This window comes from Abramis brama (assembly GCF_963993115.1).
Source record: "Abramis brama genome assembly, chromosome: 16".
NCBI lineage: Eukaryota > Metazoa > Chordata > Actinopteri > Cypriniformes > Leuciscidae > Abramis > Abramis brama.
Window position 1 is genome coordinate 26,022,478 of NC_139978.1, and position 13,889 is coordinate 26,036,366.

General features: G+C 38.5%; 1 protein-coding gene across 2 annotated transcripts in view; it reads right to left on the reverse strand.

The window, feature by feature from the left end:
• Positions 1-1,285: 1,285 nt before the first annotated feature.
• csnk1g2b (casein kinase 1, gamma 2b) overlaps positions 1,286-13,889 on the reverse strand; it is a 34,021-nt gene continuing 21,417 nt past the window's right edge. Inside the window, exons 4-12 of one of the 2 annotated variants that reach the window (XM_084087553.1) lie at positions 9,375-9,523; positions 8,944-9,178; positions 8,626-8,711; positions 6,567-6,651; positions 6,333-6,481; positions 6,100-6,180; positions 4,240-4,341; positions 3,123-3,229; positions 1,286-2,527 (exon numbers count right to left, since the gene is read on the reverse strand). In XM_084087553.1, the coding sequence (XP_083943679.1) occupies positions 2,473-2,527; positions 3,123-3,229; positions 4,240-4,341; positions 6,100-6,180; positions 6,333-6,481; positions 6,567-6,651; positions 8,626-8,711; positions 8,944-9,178; positions 9,375-9,523 (1,049 nt within the window). In that variant the 3' untranslated portion in view covers positions 1,286-2,472. The remainder of the gene's footprint in view (positions 2,528-3,122; positions 3,230-4,239; positions 4,342-6,099; positions 6,181-6,332; positions 6,482-6,566; positions 6,652-8,625; positions 8,712-8,943; positions 9,179-9,374; positions 9,524-13,889) is intronic. The other variant, XM_084087554.1, reaches the window with a different exon arrangement.

The following is a 13,889-nucleotide window of genomic DNA, read 5'->3' on the forward strand; positions in this document are numbered from 1 at the left end:
TTCAAGGGACCTTGAACATGGCATGGTTGTTGGTGCCAGACGGGCTGGTCTGAGTATTTCAGAAACTGCTGATCTACCGGGATTTTAATGCACAACCATCTCTAGAGAATGGTCCCAAAAAGAGAAAATCTCCAGTGAGTGGCAGTTCTGTGGATGAAAATGTCTTGTTGATGCCAGAGGTCAGAGAATGGCTAGACTGGTTTGAGCTGATAGAAAGGCAACAGTAACTCAAATAACCACTCGCTACAACTGAGGTCAGCAGAAGAGCATCTCTGAACGCACAACACGGGGAACCTTGAAGGAGAGGGGCTCCAGCAACAGAACAACACACCGGGTGCCACTCCTGTCAGCCGAGAACAAGAAACTGAGGCTAGTTCACATCGGCTCACCAAAATTGGACAATAGAAGATTGGAAAAACGTTGCCTAGTCTGATGAGTCTTGATTTCTGCTGCAACATTTAGATCAGGGGTGCCCAATCCTGCTCCTGCCGCTCGACTGTCCTGCACAGTTCATCTCCAACCTAATCACACACCTGCCTTTAATTTTCAAGCAATCCTGAAGACGTTAATTGGTTGCTTCAGGTGTGTTTGATTAGGGTTGGAGATAAACGGTGCAGGACAGTCGATCGGCAGGAGCAGGGTTGGGCACCCCTGATTTAGATGGTAGGATTAGATGCATCCTGCCTTGTATCAACGGCTCAGGCTGTTAGTGGTGGTGTAATGGTGTGGGGGATGTTTTCTTAGCACACTTTGGGTCCCTTAGTACCCTTAGTATGACCAGTGTACCCATCTTCTGATGGCTACATTCAGCAGGATAATGTGCCATGTCACAAAGCTCAAATCATCTCAAACTGGTTTCTTGAAAAGGACAAGGAGTTCACTAAACTCAAATGGCCTCTACAGCATGGATGTGCAGCTGACAAATCTGTAATGCTATAATGTCCATATGGACCAAAAATCACAGAGGAATGTTTCCAGCACCTTGCTGAATCTATGCCATGAAGAATTAAGGAAGTTCTGAAAGCAAAAGAGGGTCTAACCCGGTACTAGCAAGGTGTACCTAATAAAGTGGCCATTGTGTGTATATTTGGAACAATAATGAAATATATATACAATAGAAATAGATATACAATATATTTTTAAACAATAATTGATTTAGAACTAAAATTAAAACACCTTAAGCTGAGAAATATACAACATAAAACATTCACATCCACACGTAAAAAAAAACAAAAACAAAAAAAACAATGCTATCACTCAAAAAATGTCAGTGCAGGACACTTGCTTAATTTAAACATTTTACTTGGAAAGGCACAAACTATGATTTCCTGGTAAATAAATTTTGATGTGAGAAATAAAACTGAAGTACATTTTTTCTTCCTTTTCCTTTAACAGTCCTTGGACAGATATCGGCTCTGTGCGGGACCGTTCCAACGGCTGTCTGACGTTTTTCCTCATCGTTTCATTGCAAGCCCACTGTGTTGTGTTCTTTTTTCCCCCCAAAAGTGCAACAACAACGACAAGATAATAATATCCATTTGTCTCTCCATCGCCCACAGTACCTGAGGCCAGTAACTGTGCTACAGAGTCCACAATGACAGAAAGAAATGGAAGAATTTATATTTAAAAATGACAAAAAAAAGACAAAAAGAAAGCATTTCCAGGACACAACAACTGCTTTACAACCCAGGGATTTCTGTCCAAAAAAAAAAAAAAAAAAAAAAAAAAAAAATCACAGGAAAAAAAAAGACTCCAGAGTCTGGTTGAGATGAAATGTGTCCTGTTATTTTGTAATTTGGTGGGGTTCATTCCCAGTGCAGAGGCGACTCCTGCCCTCCCGTTTTTGTCAGAAATAAAAATTATTTTTAAGAAAACTTAAATCATCCATTCACTGATGTTTTCATCCCCTGATCAATGAACAATAAATGCTCTGCATGGAATCTAGTATACAACGTGTCAAACAGCATCTTTTTTTTTCTTCCTTTTTTTTAGTTCACACCACTGGGGTTCTTATATAATCAATTACTCTCATGTCATCACGTTCTTTTCATCTTTTTGAATGTTTATGTGTGATTTCTTTTTTTATTTCTTTTTACACATATTGTATCATATATCTTCATTTATTCTCTTTTTTGAAGGAACCAGAGTCTGTTGGACAGTCAACAAAATTCCTTTGCACTCCATTAAGTGGTGAAGCATCTATGAAAGAAAGTGTGATGGGAAAAAAGAGAGAGAGAGAGAGAGAGAGAGAGAGAGAGAGAGAGAGAGAGAGAGAGAGAGAGAGAGAGAGAGAGAGAGAGAGAGAGAGAGAGAGAGAGAGAGAGAGAGAGAGAGAGAAAAAGAGAAAGAGAGAAAGAGAGAAAGAGAGAGAGAGAGAGAAAGAGAGAGAGAAAGAGAGAGATCTGTGTATTTTCTTGCATTTCAAACTTAACAGTGACCAGAATGTATCAAGTTCTTTTCAAAGAGTGAGCTTCACTTGTGCCTTTGAAGAGCTTTCCTCTTTCTTCTCTTAAAAAAACAACAGCACCTGAAAGAAAATCAGAGCAAAAATTACAACAGAAACATAAAAATAAAATAAAAAAAATTCAGATATCTTGATAAGTTGAATTCGGTTTTATAAATTGGAGAGCGTTGAGGCGTAATGAGGAACATTAAATCAGTACAGGGACATTCATAAAGCAATATGCTAAGACAAAATGAACATACATAATTCATTTTCAATTAGAGTTGACGAGCTACAGTAACGCAAAAATGGGCATATCCAGCGTTCTGACATATTTATGCAAATGAGAACTAGTGAAGACAGCAGTCAAGAATACTCAAGTAGTCCATTTTACACTGATTAATTTGACTGTTATGATTCATTATCAATCAAATACAGGGATAATTAAAAAAATAAAGAAAATAATGCAGGGAAAAGTGTCAGCAACTGATATTATTCTCTGCCATTTGGATTCAAATGCTTTTATCTGTTAATTTTAAGCAAAAAGGAAACTGATTGGGTTTTTTTTTTTTGTATTTTACCAGGTTTACATCCCATTTGTGATCATATTTCAAACCTATAGTCAGCTGGGGCATCCAGCAGTAGGAACACCTACTAGGAAGACATTTGTGGGACTTACTTTGTGTCGTCTGCCACCTCTACCTCAGCGGGTGCAGTGATGGGAGCATTGGAGTGTCCTGCGGTTGGGTCGTCTGTGTTCAGCTCTCCATTTGTGGAGCTCATGACCTGAGGATCGCACAGAAACAATATAAACATTTCATACAATCACCACAACTGAAACCTTTTCTTTACATATTTGTGTGAAATTATAAAAAGTCAGAATTCACACAAGAATTGTATGTGTCCTGTAATAAAAAAGTACTGAAAACTGATTGCAAATACTGAAGATTGAAGACTTAGACCAAAAGAGCACACTTCTTTCAGAGTATGTGATTTACTCTAATAAACGCATGCACTGACTCTTATTTCATCAAAACTACATTTGATACACGTGAATATATATATGAATATATAAAAGAACAAAGAACATATGGAAACATCCGGTTTCCTGCACAGATGTGCACATGCCTAAACAATAAATATGTGATCATTCAAATAAAACATTAAATGACATTTAATTAAACATGTGACTATACTGCAACATTCCTGTTCTCTAAATACTTTTTTTGGGGCCTGAATAATATTCAACCCCTATGAAAACTTGAGCAACTGGCATCTAGACAGCAGTAAAACTACACTGCTGGGAATTTGACAGTGCAAACCTCTGAAAAAAAAAGAAAATCTCTGAAATAACTAGAACAGACTTAAAAACTAAACTAAATTGAAAAGACAAATTGAAAATAAAAATAAAATGATAAATTCATAAAAAGATAATTATCTTAAGATGCGAGATGAAAAACGCAAGACCTGCGGTTATACAATGGGATGTCATTCCAAAAACCAACACTAGGTGGCACATGTGCTTCATCAAGCACCTTTACCGTTTAAGAGTTTCTCTTTCAAATCTATCAGCATCCATTAGATCCTATCACATCATGAGCTGCTCTCAAACTAAAACGCTTGATGGCTTCTATTTTAAAACACATGGTATCTCCAAGGAACTCCACTACTGCCATCTGTAGTGTGTTCGGAGCCTAAAGGAGCCAATCTGAGCGTCACAGATGAATGTGTGCGCGAAAAGCAGATAGAGAAGCAGCCATGCTCACTCAAAAAGTAGCATGACGTGCAAGCAGTACCTGCACTGAGCCCCCCAGCCTCTCGGCCGTGAGATGCGACCCCAGAGTCTCCTTATTGGTCACTGAAGTGGGCTGGGACTCACTTCCTTTGAGTTCAGGTGACTGATCGACAGTGGAAGAGCATTTTGGATAAGAAAGCGTGGAGAATGGGGCGGGTTGAGGTGGAGATTTTGAGGTATGATGGGAAGGGGCCGGTGGGTGAGTAAACAAACAAACGAAAAATTCAACATTAAAAAGGAGACATCTCACATGCAGAAGCTTGCTCAATTACTAATATAAACGTTAATAGTGTATGACACAAGCTAATGGAAATAAAGAAAAACCAAAGTGAGAGAAAAATAAAAGCAAACATGCAGAGTTAAAAAAGGCTTCTATTAGAAATCAATGTGAGATTTTACAAATTATGACATCTCTTAACATTGTTTTTAAAAGACATGCGAGCGCAAGCATAAGGGCACATACACGTACAATAATTTTCCAATAGACTGTAAAGCTAATTTTATGCTTATGTAGAGATCAGGGGTTAAACCTGAGATTTTTAAGATTTTAATAAACCAAGCAAAACAGCAAATGTACGTGAGTGGATGTAAATCAGGATGCATTTGATACATTAAAGGATGGATATTGGGAACGGAAGCAAATTTTGGCTACATTTTATTTTGTGATTTCATTGAACCATGGATGAGCGACAAAGAAATGTATATGCCGGAATGACTTAATGAAGGCAAGTACACAATGTCTGGAAAGAGACTAATCTAAAATGTGAACTACCGGTCAAAAGTCTGGGGTGTATACTTTTATTCAACAAGGATGCAATAAATTGTTTAAAAGTGACAGTAAAGTCATTTATAAATGTTACAAAAGATTTCCTTTTAAAAAAGCTGTTCTTTTGGGCTCTCAGTTCATCAAAAAACAATCCTGAAAAACGTATCACGGTTTCCACAAAAATAAGCAGCACAACTGTTTTCAACATTGATAATGTTGATAATGTTTCTTTAGCACCAAATCAGCATATTAGAATAATTTCTGAAGGATCATGTGACTCTGAAGACTGGAGTAATGGCTGCTAAAAAGTCAGCTTTGCATCACAAGAATAAATTACATTTTAAAATATAAAACTGTTATTTTAAATTGTAATAATATTTCACAATATTACAGTTATTACCATATTTTGATCAAATGCATGAAGTTATGTTTCAAAAACATAAAAAAATCTAACATTTTTGAACAGTAGTATATTATCAAGACATCTTTGCCCTGTCCACATTGTCACAATCATCATTATATCAGGACAAATAAAATCAGACACAGGAACATCATATTTATGGCCTTTTAGCATTCAAGCTCTACAGAAAGTGCAGACAGTGCTGATACCACTGCTGAACCAAAAGAATTTTGATTCAGCAACAGGGAACTTTGTCTCTAAGCAACTGGCCACTAAAACAGATTTGTTTACACCAAGCAAGGCACAACTAACCATTCTTCCATTCCACTAATTAATAACATGAATGATGTTCAGAAAGTGTGTTGCACAACTGTAACATCACACAAAACTTGAGCAACTCTTCTGACAACTCCTTCTGTGTCATCAATTTGTACGTCCAAAAGTGCCAGGGCTTATTCTGATTGATCACATGTCAAAACAGGAAAAGTGGGCAGAACACTTGCCTGGAGTGGGTATATTGTATCTGGCCATGAGTTCGAGTGAGTAAGATACATCCTGGACTCACTTACGGTGCATGGAGCAAATGAGTGTACTCTACAACCATCTAGGGTGATTAAGATTTACAGTGTACTTCCCTGAGGTAGATGAGGTAGATATAATCATCTGACGAGAGATTATTTGTGCACCCAACTCACCTGGTTTTTGGTCTGCGGTTGTGCTTTGTCTCTGCTGCTCGGCTGGGGTGTGTCTGTGGGGATGGGGCCTATAGGTGTGGGCTGAAAGAGACAACAATGATCTCATCGTTGAGCATGTCTCACACACGCATGCACTTACAAACAAACCCAACACAGCATGACAAAGGCATTTGATAGTTGAAATACACAGGAAAAGCATTTAAGAAGTGCCAGTGGAGGAAACAAACACTCACGAGAGGCTTGCCGACCCAGTCGTACTCGTAATCAAACACGTAGCCATTCTTGTCGAAGAGGTCTGTGAAGAGCTTCCTCAGGTAGTCGTAATCTGGTTTCTCAAAGAAGTCCAGTCTTCTCACATATCTCAGATAAGTGGCCATCTCCTCTACAGTGTGTAAAAACAGGAATGGCATTCAGGGTAACGCTTCGCACACTACTGTGCTTGACATAACCAAATCGATGCCACTAACCTGGGAAACTTTCACATAGCACTTCGATCGGTGTAGCTCGCTTGGTGTCGCCGATTTTCTGGTATCGCTCTTTCAGTGTGTCCGCCTGTTTGGGAAACACAGATGATTTCTCAACCACAAACTCCTCACAACTGACAAAAAACCTGGCTGAAATGTAACTAAGCATTAGCAACAAACAAATCCAGGGAAAGATTTTGCCTGAGGCTAGTTTTATTGAATAGGTGCTTAGCACACACAAAGCAAGATCATTTTACTATTTTTTTTTTTTTACATTTACTTTTCATTCTCAACCTACTGTCGTGTGCCTTCCATGTAATCCATGTAAGTGATGAATTAACAATGTTGTGAGACATCAGCAGGCAAATGCAGAACTTCTAACACCTGTGTGCGTTCAGAAGCAACTGCTACAGCCATGTGACTCAGCTGATATCTGCATTTGTTGCCATGTCATCACACTTCTCAGTTACACTAAAGTTCAAAAATGTGGTGTCAATAAGAATTTTTTCTAAAGAAATTAATACCTTTAATCAGCATGGATGCATTAAAATGATCCAAAGTGACAGAAAATGCATTTATAATGTTGGGGGGGGGGGGGACTATTTTAAATAAATGCTGCCAGTTGAACTATACTCAAACAATCCTGAAAAATGATCAGTTTCCACAAAATTATTAAGCATCACAACTTTTTTCAACATTGATAAGAAATGCTTCTTGAGCACCAAATCAGCATATTAGAAAGATTTCTGAAGGATCATGTGACACTGAAGACTGGAGTAATGATGCTGAAAATTCTGATTTCTCATCACAGGAATAAATTATATTTAAAAAAAATAATAAAGTAGTAAATGGTTACTTTAAACTGTAATAATATTTCTCAAAATAACAGTATTTTTGATGAAATAAATGCAGCCATTTTACCAACCCCAAACTTTGAAGCAGTAGAGCTGAAACCTGTGGATTACTTTATTAATCCCACAAAAAAGGTTGCAAGGTTCAAAACTATTGTAACTCTTTCTACATTGGTTTCCACAGACTGCGTTAGCTCACCTGCAATTGGTGCAAAACACAGCAGCACGGCTTTAAACTGGTACTAGAAAAAGGGACCATATTACTCCCATACTAGCATCTTTACATTGGCTTCCTGTGAAATTTAGGATTGATTTCAAAATTCTACTTTATGTTTACAAGGCACTAGCAGGCCATGCGCCCCAGTATATCAGTATTTCTACCTTCACTCTCCCTATAGAGCACTTAATAGGTCCTAAACTTTAGAATGGTCTCCCGGTCCATGTGAGATTAGTTAAATCAATTTCCACTTTTATATCATACTTAAAAACCTTTTTTCTCTAGCTTTTGAACAGTCTTTCTTATATGCTGAGATGGTGTGCGCTTATTGTTCTTTTTTTATATGCTGTGATGGCTTTTTTCCCATTTTTTATTGTCTTTCTCATAACCAACACCAACATAGGGCTGTGAGAACAATCGTAATTGATTTCCAATTTCAATTTTGGCTTCCAACAATTATGAAAACAAGATAATCGAGGTAAAATGATTGTTGCATTCAGTCCAGCGCACCTTCCTTTCCTTCACAGAGGTGCGCTTTCGTAGCTTTAATAAGGATTAATCTATATTTAAAGTGTACAGCAAATCTGATTATTTGTTGTTGTTGGCTATTACTTATCTGAATACCACTTAGTACATCTTCCTTAAATTATACACAGTTTATTTAATTTGTATTTTCATTGTTTTTATTTGTCCATTTTGTTTGTAATTAGTTTCCGTGTTCTTGTTGTATTGCTGACTTTTTACTTGTCTTATGTAATTTAGTTATTAGTTAACCTAGTAGGCTATTAGTTTTTGTTGAATCACATTGCCTTCTAATAATCGTGTTAAATAATCGTGATTTCAATACAGACCAAAAATAATCCTTTATGATCTTAATGATTAAGATTTTTGCCATAATCGAGCAGCCCTACTCCATCATGAGGTAAAGATATGAAAATGGAGAAACCATCTCAAGAAATGATGAACAAACTGTTAGGAGGTAGAAAGTACAAACCTTCAAGCCCTGCCAGGGTAAACTGCCTCTTAGAAAGTACATAAACATATGGCCCAGTGCTTCTAGGTCGTCCCTCCTGCTTTGTTCTGAGGGGGAAGAAAAACAACAACTGTTATATGTCACACTGATGGATGCAACAGGTATATTTTCACTGTTATATGAGACGGATATATTTAAAAGGTCATGATTAAGAGGGTTACATAAATATGAGTCACTCAGGAAACTGAAATTATGTACGTTCTTTAAGGTGGGTTGGTGATGGTCAGAAAATGAACTTAGGAAAATGAAAGGAGATGTGAGTTTAAAGTGCATGCATACCTTTTCCCAAATGTGTGTTTATACTCATATATCGGGCAGTGCCAGTCAGGCTCTTATGCTCTCGGTATGGGATGTGTTTTTTGGTCTCGGGGTCTATGTATTCTTTGGCAAGCCCGAAGTCAATGATATGAATGGTGTGCTGCCTCTTGGACCCCGGCCGCCCCACCAAAAAATTCTCTGGCTTGACGTCTCGATATATCAAGCTCCGTGTGTGAACAAACTCCATCCGTGTTATCTGAAAAAACAAGGAGGATTGTGGTTGAGGACATTCTGCACCAAAAAATTAAAATAAAATAAAAATACCACAAAAACATGACAGAGCTGAACGATTCCTTGAAATCATTTAGAAAACAGCCAAAAGAAATCCTAAATGTATGAGATAAGCCAAAATTGCTGAAAGAGGCTAACTGGCTCTCTGACCGGATGCTTACCAGTTGAATAGCTATCATTAGGACGGTCTTGAGGGAGAAAGTGCGGTCGCAGAGGTCAAACAGGTCCTCCAGACTGGGCCCAAGCAGTTCCAGAACCATAGCGTTGTACTTCCCGCAAGGCCCGAAGTAGAAGACCTGAGGAACTCCCTCTGCAAAGACAAAATGATCGTTTAACAACCCAGTGAAATGGAAAAAGAATCTCACTTCTCAAACTTAGAATTTACAACAAACATTCACATTTAATAAGCTTTTGTACTTTAGGGAAATACAAAGTACTACTTAGTTTTATATTATTTTCTTAACACCACCAAATGATTAGCCTGCTGTTCACAGCCAGTAGAGGACACCATCTCTGACAAGACCCATAATGACAACACCTTGAACAAAACATGACTAACAAGCCCTGGGAGAGAATCATGCAATTCATTAAAGCAGCGACTATCTTATGCTCACCAAGTTTACAGAGGACTGTAAAACATCTGATCTATCTCGTGCGCACAACACGTTCTCTCCCACATTAAGTCCTCAAAACACAGACTATGGGCATGACTCTGAAAGGATGACTTGAACATCATTCAACAGAACTGTTTTGCTTCCACTGAGGCTTCAAGTGGTATACAGCACAGTAGGGGTGGGTAATATACCGGCTGAAGCTACATGTGTTGGTGTACATTTTCAATTTCTACAGCAATTATGCAAAACAGTGTTTTTATGGCCGTTCAATCAAAGAGCAAAGAGCTTGTATATTGAATAAAAAAGGTTGCATACCCTTGGATAGTGCCGCTAACATGATCAAACTTTCTAACCTGCTGCCGCTATTAAACATGGGAGATAGAGGTGATAGTACAGAGTAAATGAATTATAAAAAAATATATTGGGCCAACCACTCATTGTTATCTAGTAATTGTATATAGTCAGCTAAACTTCCCAATGAAGTTTGAGGGAGTGAAGGGCAGGTTTGCAAACTTTTTTCAACTAAAAAGAGAGAAGCCTATATTTTTTTTTCTTGGGTTGAAATCAGTGATGTCAGGCAGATATATTTAAATAAATAATTTAATTTAAATAAATGTCAAAATAAATAATAAAAGGCATTAAAATAGAGAAAATCCTTCAAATGTGTGAATATATGTAAAAAAAAAAAAAAAAATTAACAATATTTAATATATTTATTAATAACAAGAATACTGTGCTATAAAATTTTGTTTATATCATCCACCCCTAGCACCATCATGTAGCACACAAAAATAAATCACTACTTAAAATGCATTTTTACAGACCAAAGCAAATAGTCTGGTACAAATAACAGGTGTTGTGCAGGATTAGTTTTTTTTTTATGCTGTCCCAAAAAAAGCTGTGACTCTACAAAACAAGACCTCAAGGACACACAGTTCTTAACTGCTCCCCACTGCCAGTGTTTCCAATTCAATTCCAGGTCGCCTGTGCCAGATCCCACGTGTGTGTTCTTTGGGCCAATGGTCAGATGCAGAGGCACATGAGACACACTGAGACAACGAGCCTAGGAAAGCCCAGCTGCAGGGGGGATTATAGAAGGATTTACCTGATCGGCAAACGTCATTCCCACGGGTGGGGGTGCCGAACACGCGCACACACCTGCCTGCACTTTAGCCAGCCGGATCTGTTTGGAAACCACAGCGATGATGGATGTGCCCATGGCAAGACTGCAGCCAGGAAGCTGACTCATCAAAGCACCAGATCCAAGGTTTTAAACCCAACGGCAACTCGGCAATCAGAGGGAGGAAAATTACAACCATGCGCAGCTAGAACACCTCCTTGAATTGTAAACAAGGCCATCGCAAGTTCTTAAAGTGTTTCAAATTATACCAAAGAAATGTAAAATATGAAAAATTATCAGTGGCAAAAAGCAGAACTATGAGAGGAAGCACAGTCCATTTTATCCATGCAGTACGCAAAACAAACAAACTGTACAACAGAGGGGCCTGTGATGAGTAGTAAATACAAAGGCCATTAAAGTATTTAGATAATCTTGTACACACAAGTCACTTATAATGTCTAATTTAGGAATGTAATACCAATAATTTGGTAATTGTTATGTTATGGCAGATAACTGATAAAATGCTAATAATAATCAACCTAAAACAAACCTAAAAACAAAAAGATATATATTTTTTGTCAATTCAATTTAGGCATCACAACAATGTTGTACAATATGAAATATTGACAGCAAAAGTCATCTAAAAATAGGCAGAAACAATAAAACAACAACTAAACTAAATATATGAATAAAAGCACACATAACTAAATAAATGCATAAACAAACAAAGCTATTTGTTGCATCTGAAATTGCATACGGAGTAATAATATGTTCTATATGGTATGAATATGGCCAGTATGAATGAAATTCTGACGTACTACATCCACCATGTTGTTACTGTCACGTGATCTTCCAGTGTCAGTTGCGTCGCTTCACTTCCATTTATAAATCCTCTCCCGTGGCCTCATGGGATGGTAAAGTGTCCATTGAATGTGCACCAAAGAATCTTGGTCGAAGTAGTAGGTCATCTGGGTACTGGGTAACTGTTTTCGATTACTATGTATTCGGACATGCTACTTTTTTGGCATACTGTTTTTTGCATACTATATGAAAGGGAAATATTTGATTTTGGATGAAGCGATTGTAAAAAAAAATTTACACTTTTACCCCTTTTACCAACTACCGCTCTACCTTGTAGAGTTCAACAAGGAGATTTTCTGGAGATTTTCAACAAGGAGATTTTCTGCCATTTCAAAACCCACTTGCTCACATCACTAACAGAGCCTGAGTGAAAACAACACAACTCATTGTTCATCAAACACGTCCTCTCAGCGCAGACGCACTGGAATGTCAAAGTTAGCACACATGCCCGAATGAATACTTGCATATTAAAGATTCAGCATGCAGCAGGAGAACAACAAGGCCCTGATTCCATTACCGGGACAGTGGAGAAGAATCAGGGACTGAAACGTGATCGTTCCGGGCGGCGCAGGTCCCAGTGTGAATCAGGAGATGAGAGGGTTGGCGCTATCAGCCCTGCTGCATAAAACATCCACAGCCTGCACTGCAGAGAGTGCCGTGACCCTGTTTTTCCCAAATGTCAGAGATTGAACGCAACGATTGAAAAGCCACTAACCAAGTCACAGTCACACAATGCAACTCAGCTAAAAATAACTCGAAAGCTTTAATCAGCAGCACAATAGCAATTAAACATTAAACACAAGCTATTTAAAACAAGCTACACAAGCGAACACAGCAGCAGCAATTTCTCCATTGCACTTTAAAACGCCTCATGCTCTAAATAATTGACAGAGGCATAGAAGTGCACGACATTTAAGGTGCAAAACTGTTGATGGGCAAAGCAAAGATCCTATTTATGATAAAAGTGAGATTGTGACATCATATAGCCTAATGGAGCGCAGTTAGAAAGAGCAATACACCCAGAGAAGTATCCTAACATGACCTGGACTCTTTTTCCAGGACAGTAGAGAATTAACACTCCTCTTTAGCTGCAGGTTTAAGTGAGCCTCTCTGGTGGCTTAAGACGAGTCTCACAATGGCAGATCCTTTCAAAGGATTCTTTGGGAAAGCTGGAGGTCTGGTTTGGTTATCTCCTCTCAGGCTTCATAACCTTTAGATCCAGATTTTACAACTGTGAATCACTGGACCTCGCTGGCTTTCTTTGGAAAGCGATGTTCACTTTGAAGTGATGGATGTGCATTACCAGAAGGCGAAGCTGTGTAAGATTCAGTCTCACATTGAAAAATCACAGGTTGAGTAACTTAAAACTACATTTCAAAATAATAATAAATTCTCTAGAACGAATAAGAAAGCAGCACAAAAATTCCTTCCACTTTCAAGATTAATTTATCTTTAAGGGCTGGAAATCTCTTCACATTTTGAGCCTAGTGGTCTTTTGTTATGTCCCAGGTCTGTATCCTGTGATTTAGGCCTTGGATCCAGGGTCAGGATGAATTACATGCACCAGCAAAAAGGCATCAGAGAGGGAGGATAATCTAACGCTCACTGAACTGCAAGACACATAAGTCTGTAGCAGACAAGCAAAAGAAAAGCTTAAGTTAAGGGTCAAGGTTTCCACGCAAAGTAAAAGAAATATTAAACATGATAGCTGGCCATGTTTATTTTCTCTGCACAATCCTGGACATATGGCTTTCTTCTTGAGAGGAATCAGTCACGTGCTTGGACATTCGATAATGGCAACCCAGCCACGAGAAGTCATGAAGATATAAATATAGCGGGCCTGCCCTGCACGCCTGCACTTTCACTGGCTATTAATGTTGCAGGGGTGGCAGCAGTGGCTCCGATGATCTGGCAGGAGATCAGATCCCGGCTGTGGAGACAGGCGTTCGGTGAATGAGATCATTGCATTGCAGGGTGGCTACGAGTCGCTGTGAATAAGAGCCGCACTTCATGCCAGTCAACCATCCGGTTCAGTGATCAAATGGATGGATGCACCAAGGATTTGTACAAGCTGCTCATCC